Genomic DNA, 15,966 nt, shown 5'->3' with positions numbered 1-15,966 from the left:
TTTCGTACTCGTTTGCATCTGAAGGGGATTCACCTTGCAAACACAAACAGACTCTCCTCTCCTTTGCTGAGCCAGTGGGAAACTCTCCAGTGAGAGAGCATTGTTCAGGTCTCTCTCCTCCACCACTTGACTTTACTCCGATTTGAGGAAGAGAGGGAGAGGGAGAGACAGAGAGGAGAGGGGGGGTGGAGGAATGGTGCTTGAGCGCAAAGGGGGCAGGACTTTTTCTCTCCGGGTCCTATTAAGAGCAAACTTTGTGTTTTTGTTCTCCAAGTTCAGCTCAGTGCTCTCCAGCCTGCGCGCAGTTCCTCTCTGCTGCTCTTTTTCTTTTCCATTTATTTTCCTCCTCACTCAGTGGCTCTGTTGCCTCCCCGGTTGGTTACTACTCTGTGTTTTTGCATGGGGGATCTGGACGCCAAGATGATGCGCTTTTTTGAGGGGCAGACGCTCAAAGTTGTCTCTTCGCCCGGTGCGGGTTTGTTTTAAGTGGATACATGTTGTACGGGTTGGAATGAACAATGGTGCGGCTCCTTGGTGCACTGGCCGGGGGCATGCTCTGGTTTCGGCTGCTGTTGCTGTGCGTCGTGGAGCTGGGAGCCGGGCTTTCTACTTTCCAGGGTTTCTATCTTCCACCTGCGAGCGGGTCGCTCCTCACACCTGCCCGGAGGACGGACGGGGTGGTGCGGACCATTGACCGGATTTACCACGGAGGTGGAAAGGTCGGCTACCTGGTGTACCTAAATGGGAGCCGGTTTCAGCTGGACATGGAGCGGGATGAGTCGGTGATGTCGCATCACTTCAGCCCCCAGTATATGCTCGCAGTGATGGGGCAGAGCCCCGCGCCTTTGCAGCGGGAGTGCGCGTACCGCGGGACAGTGAACTCCAACCCGGAGTCTCTGGCTGTCTTCAACCTCTGCGGAGGGGGTCTCGAGGGCTTCTTCGCGGTGGACCACGCGCGCTACATAATCACGCCTATCATCAGGGCGAAGGGACACGAGCACGACGCGCGCGCCCTGCAGGACAAGGATGCCGACAGCGCGCTCCACGTGTTCACGCGCGAAAGTTTCAGCTTCGAGGCCATGAGCGAGGGCCGAGAGAGCTGCGGGACGCGCGACGGGCGCAGAGGACGCAGGCACGCGGCCGGGAGACGCCGGCGCAGGGGTCGCGGGAAGGGGGTGGGAGACGGCGAGGAGGACGGCGCGGATGATCACGGCGCGCAAGGGCGGAGGCGGTGGAGCCGGCTCGCCGAGGCGCCCGCTCCAGAGCCTGGCGCGCGGCGCAAGAGGTCAGTCTCGCGCGCCAGGCACGTGGAGCTGCTCCTGGTGGCGGACGACACCATGACCAAGAAATACGGCAAGGACCTGAACCACTACTTGCTCACACTGGCCTCCATCGCGTCCCGGCTGTACGGGCACGCCAGCATCGAGAACCCCATCCGGCTGTCGGTGGTGAAAGTGACCACGGTCAGCGAGAAGGAGAAGGGGCTGGAGGTGTCCAAGAACGCGGCGGCGACGCTGAAGAGCTTCTGCAAGTGGCAGAACCAGCAGAACCCGCTGGACGACGACCACCTGCACCACCACGACGCCGCCATCCTCTTCACCAGGCAGGTAAACAAGCCCTCCTCGCTTCGCAGCGCCTCCACTCTGTCCCGCTGCTATCGCCGTGCGCCCTCGCCGAGGCAGGCGCCGGCTGCGTCTGTCTTCCCACGCAGAGGAGGAGAGGCAGTTTAGCGCCCCGGTGCGATGCCAAGGCAGCGAAGGGACACCACGGTTTGTTTTCATTTTAACGGTGGCAGGTGGTTCGCTGTTTCCAAGCACATGTCACAAATGCGTCTTGGGTGGCTCGCTGCGCACAAAACACGCGCGGAAATGAAAACAGCTGACACGCTATATTATCAGTAATGGCCCAGGTAGTTTCCATTTGAGCCGGTAGGTAAGTGACACATAAAGTCGTAATTCTGGCAAACTGTGAGCCATTTCCCAATTTGAATCACTCTCAATTAGAAGTGAAGAGCGCGCAAACCGCTTCCCACACGCCTCCGGTTCTATCCACCCCTTTAGTGTTTGTTTTCTTTCTCCTTATGTTCTTTCTCCCCATCTTCTTTCTGCTGAACCTCGCGTGCGTAATGCAGCGCCGCGTTAGTGAAACGGCCATAAAAACTGTATTTCCTGCGCCTGGTGTTTTTCTAGGCAGGCTCTTCTGTCTCCAGCCTCCCCCTCCCAGTCCCCTGACAGCCCCAAAGCCGCGCAGTCTGTGATCTGAGGCGCGTGCCCGAGGCCGCGCACGCACATTCTTCCCAGGGTATGAGGTTTGAGATCAGCTGCTGCAGAAATATCCCTGAAACTCCCCTCAAATAGTATTTAATTAGGTACTCATCCCAGTATTTCACTCCCACCCACTCCCCCCCTCTCTTCTCTCCCACTTTCTCTCTCTCATCACTCCCGTCTGCACATTTTTTTTTCCCCAGCTGCTTTTCCAGTGTCTGTCAGCTGGGGCTGGGAGCTGTCAGAAAAACAAACACGTCCACCCTGCGAGGAGCCGTACGTTTAGCCGAGACCACACTCATCCATCCCTTCTTTCACCATCCCGCTCTCTCCCCTCCTTCTTCCTCCTCTTTCCCTAACTGCCTGGTCCAAACCCGCAGGGCAGCAGCAGCAGATCCGCTTGCATTTTTCACCTCTCCGGGTGTGGCTTTATGGCGGTTTTGCTCCAAGTTGACGTGTCGGAGAGCTTCGCCTTGGATTGCGGTGGGTTCGAGCCATGCAAGGTCTTGTCATGGCAACAGGAGCAAGTGGTACCGACGGCGTTAGAATCGGATCTCCTGCACTTGTGGGTAGTTGGCACCGTTTTGAGCATTGGCAGGGCAGCCGGTGAGTGAATACCTGAGGTTGGCATGCTGGAAGAGTGGCACAGTTTCCGTGTGCCAGCTCCTCTGTAACCCCTGCTGCTGCTGCACCTGCACGGGTGTGACTGGAGGCAGGAGGAAGTGGCATCCTCGGGTGGTTGGGTTTGGCAGGGTCAGACGGGCATGGAAACAGAAGTCTAGATGCTTTAATCTTTAATTTGGCCATTGTACTGGAACTTGTACTGGCCTCTGCACCATTTTAGACCAAAAGTCTAAAGGACAGTCTTTGTGTCTCCTCTGTCGCTGTATTTATTATTCATAAACCTGTCTCCAGGCCGTCTTTCACACACCTTTGCTGTCTCACCCTGAGGCCGGGGCTGTTGATTTGACCTGTCGCCAGAGGGTGCAGACTGTAACACAGCACAGACCTCCGGGCAACACCGTTCTAATTCTTGATCCTTATCTCTTCTGCGAGACAAATGAGCCCAATTACATCTAAATCTGGCCCGGCGCGCAGACTAAACACACAGGTAATGCGTGACCCGGCTTTTGGGAGGAGTTCACGATCTCAATGCACTGAAGAGAGCAGCCTCCACTTTAACTCTGACCTCTGACCTCTGACCCCTTCTTCTGTTAAAGGCCATTATCGGCGGGTGCGCGAGTCGCTGCCGTTCATTGCGCGCGTTTAAAAACAAAAACACGTGGGCGCAGGAATGTGAGGATGCTGACGACTCGCTTTGTTGCGGAGTTGCTGTCAGCAAAGATCCCCAGATGATGTTAAGAGCTGAACGAAGTAGGTCCTTTTACCAACAAATGCAGCTGTTAGTGTTTCCACCGACAGAACGCTTGGCTCAGGTACCTCATACTTTACTGCATTCTTTTAAAAAAAATCCATAAATAAGGCAGGTGTTAGCTATTTTCTCGGGAACTTTGAATTCCAGTGCAAAGGGAAAGACAAGCTTGGATGTGGCTCAGATGTGTATAAGGAGGCGGCGGCCCGCCAAGTGCTCTCTGGATGTCAGCGAATAACCAGGGAGTAATTTAGAAGTGAAAGTGTATCTTCTTTCATGTGTGTATTTGGAGCGAGCGTAGAGCTGATTGTTGCAGTCCGCTGAAGCACAGCTCAGAGTGACTGTGGAGTTAGAACAGACCATTGTCCCCCCAGATGGGAGGGCAAGAGTGCACCGAGTTGGAGGGATCTCGCCTCTTTGTGGTCGGGTCCAATTACTCCAGCACCCCGCGCTTACAGTGAGCTGACCCGTGTGGCGGTGTCACCCAGTTCCAAACATACCAGCACCGGAACAAAACAACGGAGACATTGAGGGGACATTTCTGGACGGCAGACAAAGCCCTTCTATAGACCTTCTGGAGACATACATGTGTCTGTTTGTGCTGCTATTTGATTTTTTTTCCCCCCCTCTTTGCGTTTGCTTCATATGTTTGTGCAGACATTACTGTCAGGTACTTGTGATGCCACCTGACCTTTTCAACTCGGGTTGTGTTTAGGTCAAACGCGTACGAATACATGCGAAGTGTTGAGCCTCATAAATATTTACAGAGTGGGTTCAGACTTCACGCTCGGTTCATTAGAGAAGGAGAATAAAGAGCGAAAGATTATATATGAATAAATAGGATAATACAGGGTTTTCATTTGTGATGCCAAACACAATAAAAGAGGATTGAAGGTGGATTAGCGTGCCAGATTAGTTTCAGAACATTTTTAAAAGGGAGTTGAAGTTTAGCCTGATTGCTGACATGTGGCACATTAACTTGAATATAAAGTGAAATGCATCAGCCAAAAAATGAACAAATGATGGGAAAATGCAATAGAGTTCTAGTAGCGACGGCACTTATGTAATAATGACACATGAAGGCTAAAAGTCAATGTCAATATGTACCTTTGGCCCTTTCCTCCATATAATTGTGTCATGGATAAAGTTTGGACGCCACTCCTGACATTTCCCATTCCTCGCCACGCCCCAGCTCATCCTTTTATTTGTTTTAAGTGTCCTTGACATTTCACACGTTGCTATATCTCGACTGCCAAATGTCGACAACCTGCAGACAGATCTTGGAGCAAAAGTCCTCAACTCCAGGCCCTGGGGTCTGTTGAGAACTGGCCAGAGGTTTTGGCCGGCTTTGCAACAACATGAGCTTCGCTCCTCCCGCTGTGACGCATCGGTGAATTTAAGGCGCACTTCTGCTTGCAATCATGGTCTGACGTCCTCTGACCGCTTGCTCTCGACTGCTAAATGTGTCTTATTTTCTTTCAACATGTGCGATCCAATCAGCCGTGTCTGATCCCCCATCCCTCTTTATGTCACCTTTGACATGTCAAAAGAATTTTGTGATTGTGCTCACATGTGAGTGGCAAATCTTCCTGTTTTTTAGATTAAATACGGCGTTCCGCAGGGCTCATCACTGGGTCCTCTTTTGTTCTGAACTTATGTGCTGACACTTGAAAATAATCACTGCTAAGCTCGCAGTGATAATGCTGCCAGCAAAGCTATGCATAGGCTGATGTTTGGCAGGCAAACAGCTCAGTTCAAACATCTGCTGCTCAACACAAAACACAAGACAGACACTGGAAGACACTAATACACATGTATTTGGACAAATTAATATTCTGACCTGGTGATGACACTGTTTAGAAAGCCTTCGGGTCTGTACCAAATTTCGATTCCATCGCTACCGCATACATCTATCTGGATCTGGAAGTGCTGGGCGGATAATTGAGGCCACCATCTCAAGGTCTCAGCAAACTGCCTAAAACTACCATTGGATAAATATGTGTTGCCTGTCACCAGTCAGCTATCTGTCAGTCATTATTGAGCTGTCCAGGCAGTGGCTGCTTTTCATTAGCTCGGCTAGAATCACAGCCTGCAGAGGTTTTCACAGCGAAACCCTCTCCCTGCCACAGGGACTTCTCTATGTGTCTGCGTCTGGCCGACTGTTTGTTTAACACAAGCCTGGGCTTAGATTGCAAGTGGTCTCGTACCTCACACACACACACACACACACACACACACACACACACACACACACACACACACACACACACACAAGCACAGCCCTGATCGTCTCCTGACCTCTGCAGCCAGCTTGCCACCTGTTCTCCTGTTATTCCTGCCAATATTGCTGTAACTCCTTGTTCTTTTCTTTAATTTCCGCCAATCCTGCGCTCTTCCCCCTCGACCGTATTTCTCTTTCCTTCCCTCCCTCATTTTTCATTCCGTGTCCATCGGAGTCCTGGATGAAAGCTTTACTAGTGGGAAAAATAACTTATTTTCAGTATATGTCACTACTCAAAATCTAACAGGTGTTCCAATTTTTTTTTTCACTCGCATGTTTCCTATTACACCATGTTGTTGCAGTGAATTCAGTGTACACAAGATAGAGCGGAACGAAAACAGCTCTCACCCTAGAGTCTGGGGAGGGGATTAATGAATAAATAAATGAAACGGGGAGAGGTGTAAAGAGGGCAGTATGGGAAACTGGAAAGGAGAAACTGAGTAAATCTGAGGGTAAACCTCGGAATACAGTGTGATTTTCTGATCAAAATAAACATCCTTTCTTGTGCAGTGAAACTTCAGCACTGCACGGCTCTCAGTAGCCATCCATGCAGTCAGTCTCGGCCTTTCTTCTCTTCTTGTTGTCCAGCAGTCAACTGGCAAAAAGCATGCACTATCTTCCTGTACTCTGAATGACTGGCAATTGTATGGAATCGGCTAAAAAATGTACATTCCTTCAGTTGTCTGAGTGCATGAGAGATGGTCTCACCCAGGCAGTCATGTGTGTGTGTAGAGCGCAGAACACAAGGCAGTTTGTTCCAAACCGATCGGCCCGGAACGGGTAAACACCCTCCCCACAGAGCCTCTCACACACGACCCAGCAGGCCTGTCAGCACCACTTAACACGGCGATTCATCCTCCCCGCGGGACGTGAGTGTGTATGTGCGCGTATATGGGGTTGGGAGGGGGGGGTGCGACCTCGTACGCACATGCATGGATGTTTGTCCCCGCACACAGACTCTCAATGTGCATCTAAGCCAAGTGCATTTTTAGCTCTCATGCACTGGCGGTGGGATTGGCCGATCGATCCGTGGGCTCGGCGGGGACAGGCAATGCAGGCCCGGAGGCCTCATCTGCATGGACATGTGTGGGAATTGGAACGGGGATCGATACGCACCCGGGCACGTTGCGAGGCAGGCGGGGAGGGAAGGATGGTGGAGGCAGAGGAAGGAAGCGGGTACCAAAATCAAAATCAATTCAACTGCATCGCCATCCAGCGCTGATTAAAAAGATGCAGAGGCGGGGAAAAAGCAGGTCAGAGGCAAAGCTTAAATCTGACTGTTTGTGGTGACACTGTTTTAAACTGGTTGGCTTAAACAGCTAATATAGCGAAATGTAGTAGGGACGATGAATCACCAAGCCATTTAGGCCTCAGTAGTTGGCTGATGGGAGCTAGCTGCATTGTTAGCTTCTCTTCTGCTAATATTCTACAGCATGCCTCTGGGATTTCACCTGGAGACTGAATAGGCCAATTGCTGGGAATCTGACAGAGCCAGCGTGTAATATGGGGCCTCGTGATTGGCTCAGCAGCAGTAGAGGTACAGGTGGCTTCGATTGACACATCAAACCAGGAAAGTGTGGCGCTCTGTGCAAACGGTGCACAGTTGAGACAGGCCCTGTATCGCTGAATGAGTGAAGTGCTGACTGAAAGATGACGTGTTCTGCCTCCAGTTATCCCTTTATTGAAGTATGTTGGATTCATGTCACTGTGTATTTAGAGAAATTTATATTTGTGGGGGGAATTAAAAAAATTTTTTTTATATAAAAATGTCTAATCAACCAAAGATTTTGTGATCCACGGACCCCCTGTTTGTTCTTCAAAACTAATAGACGAAACTAATAAGCGGTGATTTCATCCTGAGGGGCGGCTCAAAGTCATTTCTTTCACCTGAAATGAGTCTTGAAACAGGCTAAACCTGCCGTGTTCCCTTTGCCCAGGACCTCTGTGGCCACCACTCGTGCGACACCCTGGGCATGGCGGACGTCGGCACCATCTGCTCTCCGGAGAGGAGCTGCGCCGTCATCGAGGACGACGGGCTTCACGCCGCCTTCACCGTCGCTCACGAGATAGGTAGGCATGGATACGCACACACGACACAACACAACACAAAGACACGCCAAGGCACGCATGCACATCTGTCAGCACAACTCTTTCACTGATTAATATCACTTAGGTATTGTCTGATGTCATGCACCTCTTCACCTGTTTCCTCATTCTAACCCATCACTCCTCACATTGCTGCAAATTCCTCTCCAGGTCACCTGCTCGGCTTGTCCCACGACGACTCCAAGTTCTGCGAGGAGCGGTTCGGCGTGAACAGCGACAAGCGGCTCATGTCCTCCATACTCACCTCCATCGATGCCTCCAAACCCTGGAGCCGCTGCACCTCCGCGACCATCACCGACTTCTTCGATGACGGCAATGGTGAGCGTGGGAGAAAATGCAGAAAAACAAATTGTGGTTTCGGGTTGTAGGTCTATAAAATGTCCTAATGGTGAGAACTTTTCCCAGCCAGTAGAAGTTTCTCCACGTTGCACCCATGTGAATTTGATGATACCTGTCATTTAGAGCTGTTTACTACCAAACAAAGCCATAACATCTCTTTTAATAGCGAGATATTTACAGCCCCATTAACTTCCGTAAAAAGAGCAGTTGAATTGCGGCCAGAGATCAGGATGAGTCACACTTTGCCTTCCAGTTATGTGGGACTGTTTGACAGTTTGCTCAGCAATTCCATGCCTTGCAGCGTAACTCATGTATCAACTGCATCACTTCAAGCTTGACGGTATCTGTCACGGCTCCAGCAATTATACTGCATTGTAGCTCATGGAGCATGCAGGTTCCTTAATATTTCCTCCTCCTCATTTTTTCCTACAGCTGAGTGTCTCCTCGACATGCCTCGCCAGCCCCTCCTAGGCCCAGAGGAGCTCCCGGGCCAGAGCTACGACGCCGTCCGCCAGTGTCGACTCGCCTTCGGCCCCGAGTACACGGTCTGCCCGGGCATGGACGTGTGCTCGAGGCTGTGGTGCGCCGTGATTCGCCAGGGACAGATGGTGTGCCTGACCAAGAAGCTGCCGGCCGTGGAGGGAACGCCCTGCGGGAAGGGACGCATCTGCCTCCAGGGAAAGTGCGTGGACAAGACCCGCAAGAAGCTCTACTCGGTAAGACGGATGGATTCTTGGCGCATAAGGAACAAAAAAGATATATATATATATGGATAGATATTCTTTTTATAGTGCTGATATTTTAAGAACTGCTTTCCACGTTTTGAACCTTTTGTTTGTGGAAGCCATCAGCTACTCGTGTGCTATTAAGAGAGACAAGGACGCATTCTTGATGTGACTTCACTGTGTGGCCTGCCTTATTTACGCTACTTATCGGAGCTATTTGTTCTCTCGACCTCGCTCAAATAGATCTAAATTGAATTTGACCTTCGTGCGTTGAAGGCCCAAATTCACTTCTTGGCAGGCTGTCGATGCTCTCTCTGTATGCGTGTGTGTGTATTGAGGGGAGGGAAAGGGAGCGAACGTCAGAAAAGAATATTTTCTTTGTGTTTGTCACATGACGAGCCCGGCTCCGTCCTTGGCGGACCCGTCCCAGTTTCTGGCTCCTTCCATTTTTCGCCGCCTCGTTTAACAACCTTTTTTTTTTTTCTCGCTCGCGGCAGGCTTGAACGCCCCTTCCAATTTAAACTTCACAATCTTTTAGCCTCTCTATATTTCTTGCAGCATGATTGCAGATTAAGTGGGTTTTATTGCGGAAAGCATCTGTGCGAGCGTTGTGAAGAGCCAAGTGGAAAGGACCACGTTTCCAAAGATAGTTTGCAGAACTTGAGGATTACAAAATCAACTTTGTCTCATAAAATGATAAATGCTACTTATTCAGACATTTTTTCTTTTTATCCCCAATGGCTTATGTGCGGAGTGGTTGGAAAAAACTCAAAAATAAGTATGCTACCTGAAGAATTTCATTCAGGCTCAAGGGAAACATGTGAGTTGTTAGACCACAAATCCTGCTACACTGGATTAGTTATTATCACATGAGAGTAGTCGTCTCCTTCTTCCAAACCGCAATGAATGAATGTTTTTATTTATCACAGATCCCCCTTTTTTTTCCATTTATCTTCATCTTCCCATTGCCCTCCGATCTGTCTCCGCCGACGCTTATATCCCCTTTCATCTTCCCTCTTCTCTCCGCTCCTCCAGGCGTCCAACCACGGCAGCTGGAGCTCGTGGGGTTCTTGGGGCGCGTGCTCCAGGACCTGCGGAGGTGGGGTGCAGTTTGCCCAGCGTCTGTGCAACAACCCGCCACCACGGAACAACGGGCGCTACTGCACCGGGAAGAGAGCCATCTATCGGTCCTGCAACGTCACACCGTGCCCAGCGTCGAGTGAGTGTGACTGCCTAATAATGCACACTAGATCATGAAAGGCTTCATAGTCATTGATTTCAAATCTCTTTTCTATTCCAGATAAGACTTTCCGCCAGGAGCAGTGTGAGGTACGCAACGGCCCCCAGACAGACCCTAAAGGGGTGAAGACCTTCGTCGAGTGGGTGCCTAAGTACGCAGGAGTTCTCCCTAAAGATGTGTGCAAGCTAACTTGCAGAGCCAAAGGAACTGGGTACTACGTGGTGTTCTCCCAAAGGGTGAGTGTGTCACACAAGCAAAGGTGCATTCGATTGAAGGAAAAGACGGCAAAATGTGACAGGAGGTGGCTGTGTTCAGGTGGTGGACGGGACGGAGTGTCGTCCCTACAGCAGCTCGGTGTGCGTGAAGGGGAAATGTCTGCGGACGGGCTGCGACGGCATCATCGGTTCCAAGCTCCAGTTCGACAAGTGCGGCATATGCGGAGGCGACAGCACGGGATGCGTACGCGTGGTGGGGAACTTCACGAAAAAGAGGTAAGAAAAAATAAGCCATCCATCACGAAAATCATGTCAGTGGAATGGAAAGAACAGCTCAAGGCTCCCAATGCTCCGGCTTGATCTGACATGTCACGCTCTTTGGCAGCGTTTACTCACACTGGATGAAGAGACGTACCCTACTTTAACAATAATTAATTCATATGAATGTGTTTCAAAACCATTCATTGTCTTGGCCTCGTTGTTGAGGTTGCTGTCATTCTGCTCACAGAGCCTCCGCTTTGTGTAACAAGTTAATGCAATAGCTTAGTTCCAGACCTCTGAACCGCTGCCCAGATTGTTGATTTGTTCCGGGTTTTGAAAGAAAGTGAAGTGACTGTTCAATCTGATTATGGGGCTTATGAATGGTTGACTTCAGTTTTGAAGTTGTGGCAAAGCTCCTGTGCTGCATTTCTTAAAGTAAGACTACAGAATGCCTTTTATTCATACTTAACGGTGCTCGATCTAAAATGCTTCCATATGTTGCTCCTCAGAGACCGTTTATATTTAGCAGTTTGTCCCATTTGTGTAAATTTGGTAACACCCTGCCACCAATTAGAATTTCTCAATTCCGGTCCTCGGGACCCACTGCCCCGCATGTTTTCGATGTTTCCCTCCTACACCACACCTGATTCAAATAAATGGCTCCTTACCAGGCCACTGCAGAGCTTGATGACGAGCTGATCATTTGAATCAGGTGTGGTGGAGGAGGGAAACATCAAAAACATACAGGGACTGGTCCTGTATGTGTCCCGAGGACCGGAATTGAGAAACACTGAATTAGCCAAATTTAGTGCTAATTTGCTGCATGGCTAATTATGTATTTATCTGATGCCTCCTTTTTGTCCACTTCTGCCCAATAGTAAGGGCTACACTGACGTAGTGAAGATCCCCTCAGGCTCTACTCACATCAAGGTTCGTCAGCACAAGGCCAAGGACCAGACCCGCTACACTGCCTACCTGGCCCTCCGACGGCCCAACGGCGAGTACCTCCTGAATGGCAAGTTCATGATCTCCACCTCTGAGACAATCATCCCGCTCAACGGTTCGGTGCTCAACTACAGTGGCTGGAGCCAGAGGGACGAGTGGCTCCACAGCATGGGCCCCGGAGCACTCCACGAAGCCTTGGTGATCCAGATTCTAGCTACAGATGCTAAAAAACCCCTGGACGTTCGTTACAGCTTCTTCATGCCTCGTGTGACAGCTCAGCAGCAGCAGCCATCGGTACAAGTCATCTCAAATTCAAAGCTGACCCCTTTGCAGAGCACGACAACAGTGTCAACCACAACGAGAACCACCACCACCACTACCACCACCACTACCAGTAGCACTACTACGTCTTCCTCCACTCCCCATGTTCTGGTCCCAGGGTCGCCTACAGCTCCAGGTCCCTCTACCCCAACCCCAGGTCCTCAGTGGGTAACGGGGCCTTGGATGATCTGCTCCAGGACTTGTGACACTGGCTGGCAGAGCCGGACAGTGCAGTGTAAAGACCAGGATGGGAAACTGTCTAAAGGGTGTACGCTGAGCGCTCGCCCCTCTGCCTTCAAACACTGTCTGGTGAAGAAATGTTGAGGCAGCAGGAGATGACGTGATCAGTTGGTAGACAGGAGTTGTTGTCATCTGTACATCTGATAACGGTCTCAAGTGCTGGATGTAGAACTATGAACTGATGACCAATGGAAATGAAGACGCAGAACCTTAACACGGACTACGAATGTTTGTGAATAGCGCTAGGACCTGACACAAAGGGACTCAGAGACAGATTGGCATGGACGTACCTGACTATATGCCAGAGGAATGACTTGGGATCATAGTAGCTATGCAGAACACAAGTAGAACGGAGTGCAGTTTCGATATTAATGTGGCGACTATCGCCCTGACAAAGCTAAGGACTTAAGTTGCATGTCATTTCTATGTGGACGATAAGTGATTGTCCTTTCAGTCTCCAAACCTCGGAGGCCTAGTGTGTGTTGCCCTGTAATGGCATGCATTTTGTGTCTTTTTGTGCTTCCATGTGTTCTAATCACTGTGGGGATTTGAAAGTTTTCCTCTTTTGTCATGAGTATGTCCGAGACAAGAGCCCCAACCATGGGAAGCACTCGTTGTTGATGTTGTCATTGTTTCTGCCCGTGTAGTAGCCCTGTACCACAGCCATCATACCAAAATTCAAAATCCCGGATGATCTCTTGTACCCCTAATAATTCTATCACCAAGTGGCTCATAAAATTTGTTGGAAACACTGAGTCACTGGATCATCCAAAGCAATTTTAGCAGCAATGGCTACGTAACAAATAGCTACTCTGACCAAGAAAGTCTCCTTTAAATTCCATTCCATAAATGGTGGCTGCCGATCAGTATTGCTTCCCGAAGACATATGGTCGAGATGTCCAGGTTACCAGGAAGCTACATATGTAATGACTCTGGATCAGGGCGATAAGAGTTTTGTGTCTTTGTGCTCTTCCTCCTCTCCGAGACAGCTCGGGAAGACACTTTACCGCAAAGACACAAATATCGATTCTACTGAATTTGATAATCAGTGTAGAAAAAGCTGCACCGAATCATTGGAAACCGACAAAGGTTAACCGTGACGCTCCTTAACAGTTTTTGAGGTTAACAATGACTCACAGGTTTGGGGCAATGCTTGATTTTTATGCCTGTGTAGTGTGTACGCGTGTCTTTGTATGCATGGGATTTTTGTTGTCTCAGTGCCACTTGTATCAATCATTATGCTGGTGCTGGGTAAACAGTTTTTTGTGTGTGTGTGTGTTTGTGTTTGTTAATATCTGTTTGTTTCTCTGTTTAGGAAGCAATGCTAATATGACAATGTGTGCCCTGGATACTCGCAACGACAGCAAGAGAAATACTAATTCAGTCATTGTCCCTTTGCAATTCATCCCTTTCCTTTCCTTGTCGTCACTTGTCCCCTTCCTCGTTCTACGTTCCAAATGCTCTTCGTACACTGATGCGTGAGGTGAGCCATAACACAAAAATTCTCACGAGATGGTTAATTAGGACAAGAATCATTGTTACGCCTGGTGGTGGATTTTTAAAGTACTCCCCCAAAAATGTGTTTATTTTTTTAATAACCTTAGGTGGAATTGCAAATTCTGAAACAAGAAGTGCTTTTGGACAATCTACAGAACAGCAGAAGATTGCTGATTATTATTTGCTTCCCAGCAAAAAATTGCTGCCTTTTCTTGTTTGGCCATTAAATATTATCCTAAATGTGTATTGATGCTAGGATACAGATTGATAACTTTAGCATAAAGCTAGCTTTCCTAGCATCACCTCTACAGTCCACTGATTAAAACACTATTACTTTTTCTACAAAAATCAGAGTTGTGAAATGTACCATTTCCTGTCTTAATGCTAAGCTAAGCTAACAAGCTGCTACCTCCGGGCATATACGAGTGAGGTATCAATCTTCCCTACTCATGCTGCACAAGAAGTCAAATCAGTTCATTTCTCTGAACGTTGAACTATTTCCTTAAGCAAAATAAAAATTACTTTTTTTTAGAAATTATTATTTTTTAAATCCATCTATACAGATGTATTTTCATTCCCATGGTGTCAAACACTGCCATTTCTTCAAAGCTGCCAGCATTTCAGAGAGTCATGCTTTTGTATCAGTGCGGTGACATACCCAGGTTTGCAGTGGATTCCAGTGTTAGTCCTGCTGTTAGTGAGAAAATGCTCCAAATGATTCATATGAAAATGTGGGACCATTATTTTATATTTCAAGTTTTGTCTTAAGTTTTGTTGTTCACTCACTGTTACATTTAGTAACCAAACAGATTATGATTTGGGGAGTTGAAAAAGACCAAATGTCTGGAGAGGAGCAACACTGGAAAGAAAATCATGATCTCATGGCCTCTAATATGGAATAATTTTCAAACTCGGAGCTGAAGGGCACCTCGTGTGCAACTGCTTTGACGAGATAGCAGTGTGTTACATCCTGGCATCGTCTTTAACTTGATAATTTAATCAAGGATATTGATTATGTGCATCTGCCTTGAGACAAGGCTTCTTTTTCTGAATGAATTTCACCGAAGACATTACCTCAGGTCAGGAAGTAAACTTAATTGCACGCGTAACGGATTTAAAAAAATACCTTCCTGTAATTGTGTTCAAATCTGTTGCACCCTCGTTTTCCTGTGCGGCAAACCTCACCCATCTCGTGTGAGAAACCCTTTCAGATACTCCATGACGTTGTACCACTCTCATAACTCTCCCCCCTCCCCACTCCTCCCCGCCTTCCCCCGCACACATTCAGACTTATTTACACAATGTAGACATGTTTGTAAAAATGAATAGACCTTCCATATATGTGTTAGTATTCAACCATATTTATTCAGAAGTGTAGACATTGAAAACAATCCATCATTTACATAGTTATTGCCTATTTCAGACAGTCCACAGACACACACACTCAACCTACTCCGACTCTTCCAGCGGGTGGAAAAAACCTGCGTCTCGCTGAACGACAGAAACACAGCACTGAACTTGTAATTTATTGTTTGTACAACTGGTATGTGTGAATAAAGTAAAAACAATGAGAGGAGTTTTATTTATTATAGTAATTTTGTACCAAATTACTATTTAACTTAGGAATATGACTGTGCAGAAGCATTCCTTTGTAAGAATATAGTGTTTTCTTTTCTAGTCATCCACATGAATATATGTATATAAAATCTATATATTTAAATATCTTTGTGTCTGTGTGTTTTTCATCGATTATTTGTACATTTTAATGACCTTAAGGCATAGGTTTTCAACAGGGGGTTAGCGACCCCGAGGGGCTCCGCACGTAGAGGCACTACAGGTGGGTTACAAAATCTTTGGTTGATTAGACATTTTATATACAACACAAATAAACACGAATCCAACATATTTTTGTAAATGGAAAAGCGATAGCTTACTATCTACCTTAATATTAATATAATAATAATGTATATTTATAAATAGCACAAGGCTGAGTTTAATATAGAACACATATAGTAGGTAGGGGGTCCCTACTTAACCTCTCCATTAGTTTGGGGCCCTTGGCCTGAAAAACATCGAAGACCCCTGTCTTAAGGGTTTTTTGCACGATGAGAGTAAGTTTATTTGAGCTCTAATCAAATAAAAGTACAAGGAGAGAAGAGG

At 48.2% G+C, this 15,966-nt stretch overlaps 1 protein-coding gene across 1 annotated transcript; it reads left to right on the top strand.

The window, feature by feature from the left end:
- Window positions 1–287: 287 nt before the first annotated feature.
- On the top strand, window positions 288–15,526 carry LOC125001146 (A disintegrin and metalloproteinase with thrombospondin motifs 5). The gene is made up of 8 exons (XM_047577026.1): window positions 288–1,607; window positions 7,855–7,987; window positions 8,174–8,341; window positions 8,795–9,078; window positions 10,123–10,306; window positions 10,388–10,563; window positions 10,643–10,818; window positions 11,682–15,526. The coding sequence occupies exons 1-8, from the start codon at window positions 519–521 to the stop codon at window positions 12,391–12,393; spliced, it is 2,922 nt and encodes a 973-aa protein (XP_047432982.1). The 5' UTR covers window positions 288–518; the 3' UTR covers window positions 12,394–15,526.
- The last annotated feature ends 440 nt before the right edge of the window (window positions 15,527–15,966 follow it).

Source organism: Mugil cephalus, chromosome 23 (genome assembly GCF_022458985.1).
Source record: "Mugil cephalus isolate CIBA_MC_2020 chromosome 23, CIBA_Mcephalus_1.1, whole genome shotgun sequence".
NCBI lineage: Eukaryota > Metazoa > Chordata > Actinopteri > Mugiliformes > Mugilidae > Mugil > Mugil cephalus.
This window is presented reverse-complemented; position numbering and strand designations above follow the sequence as displayed.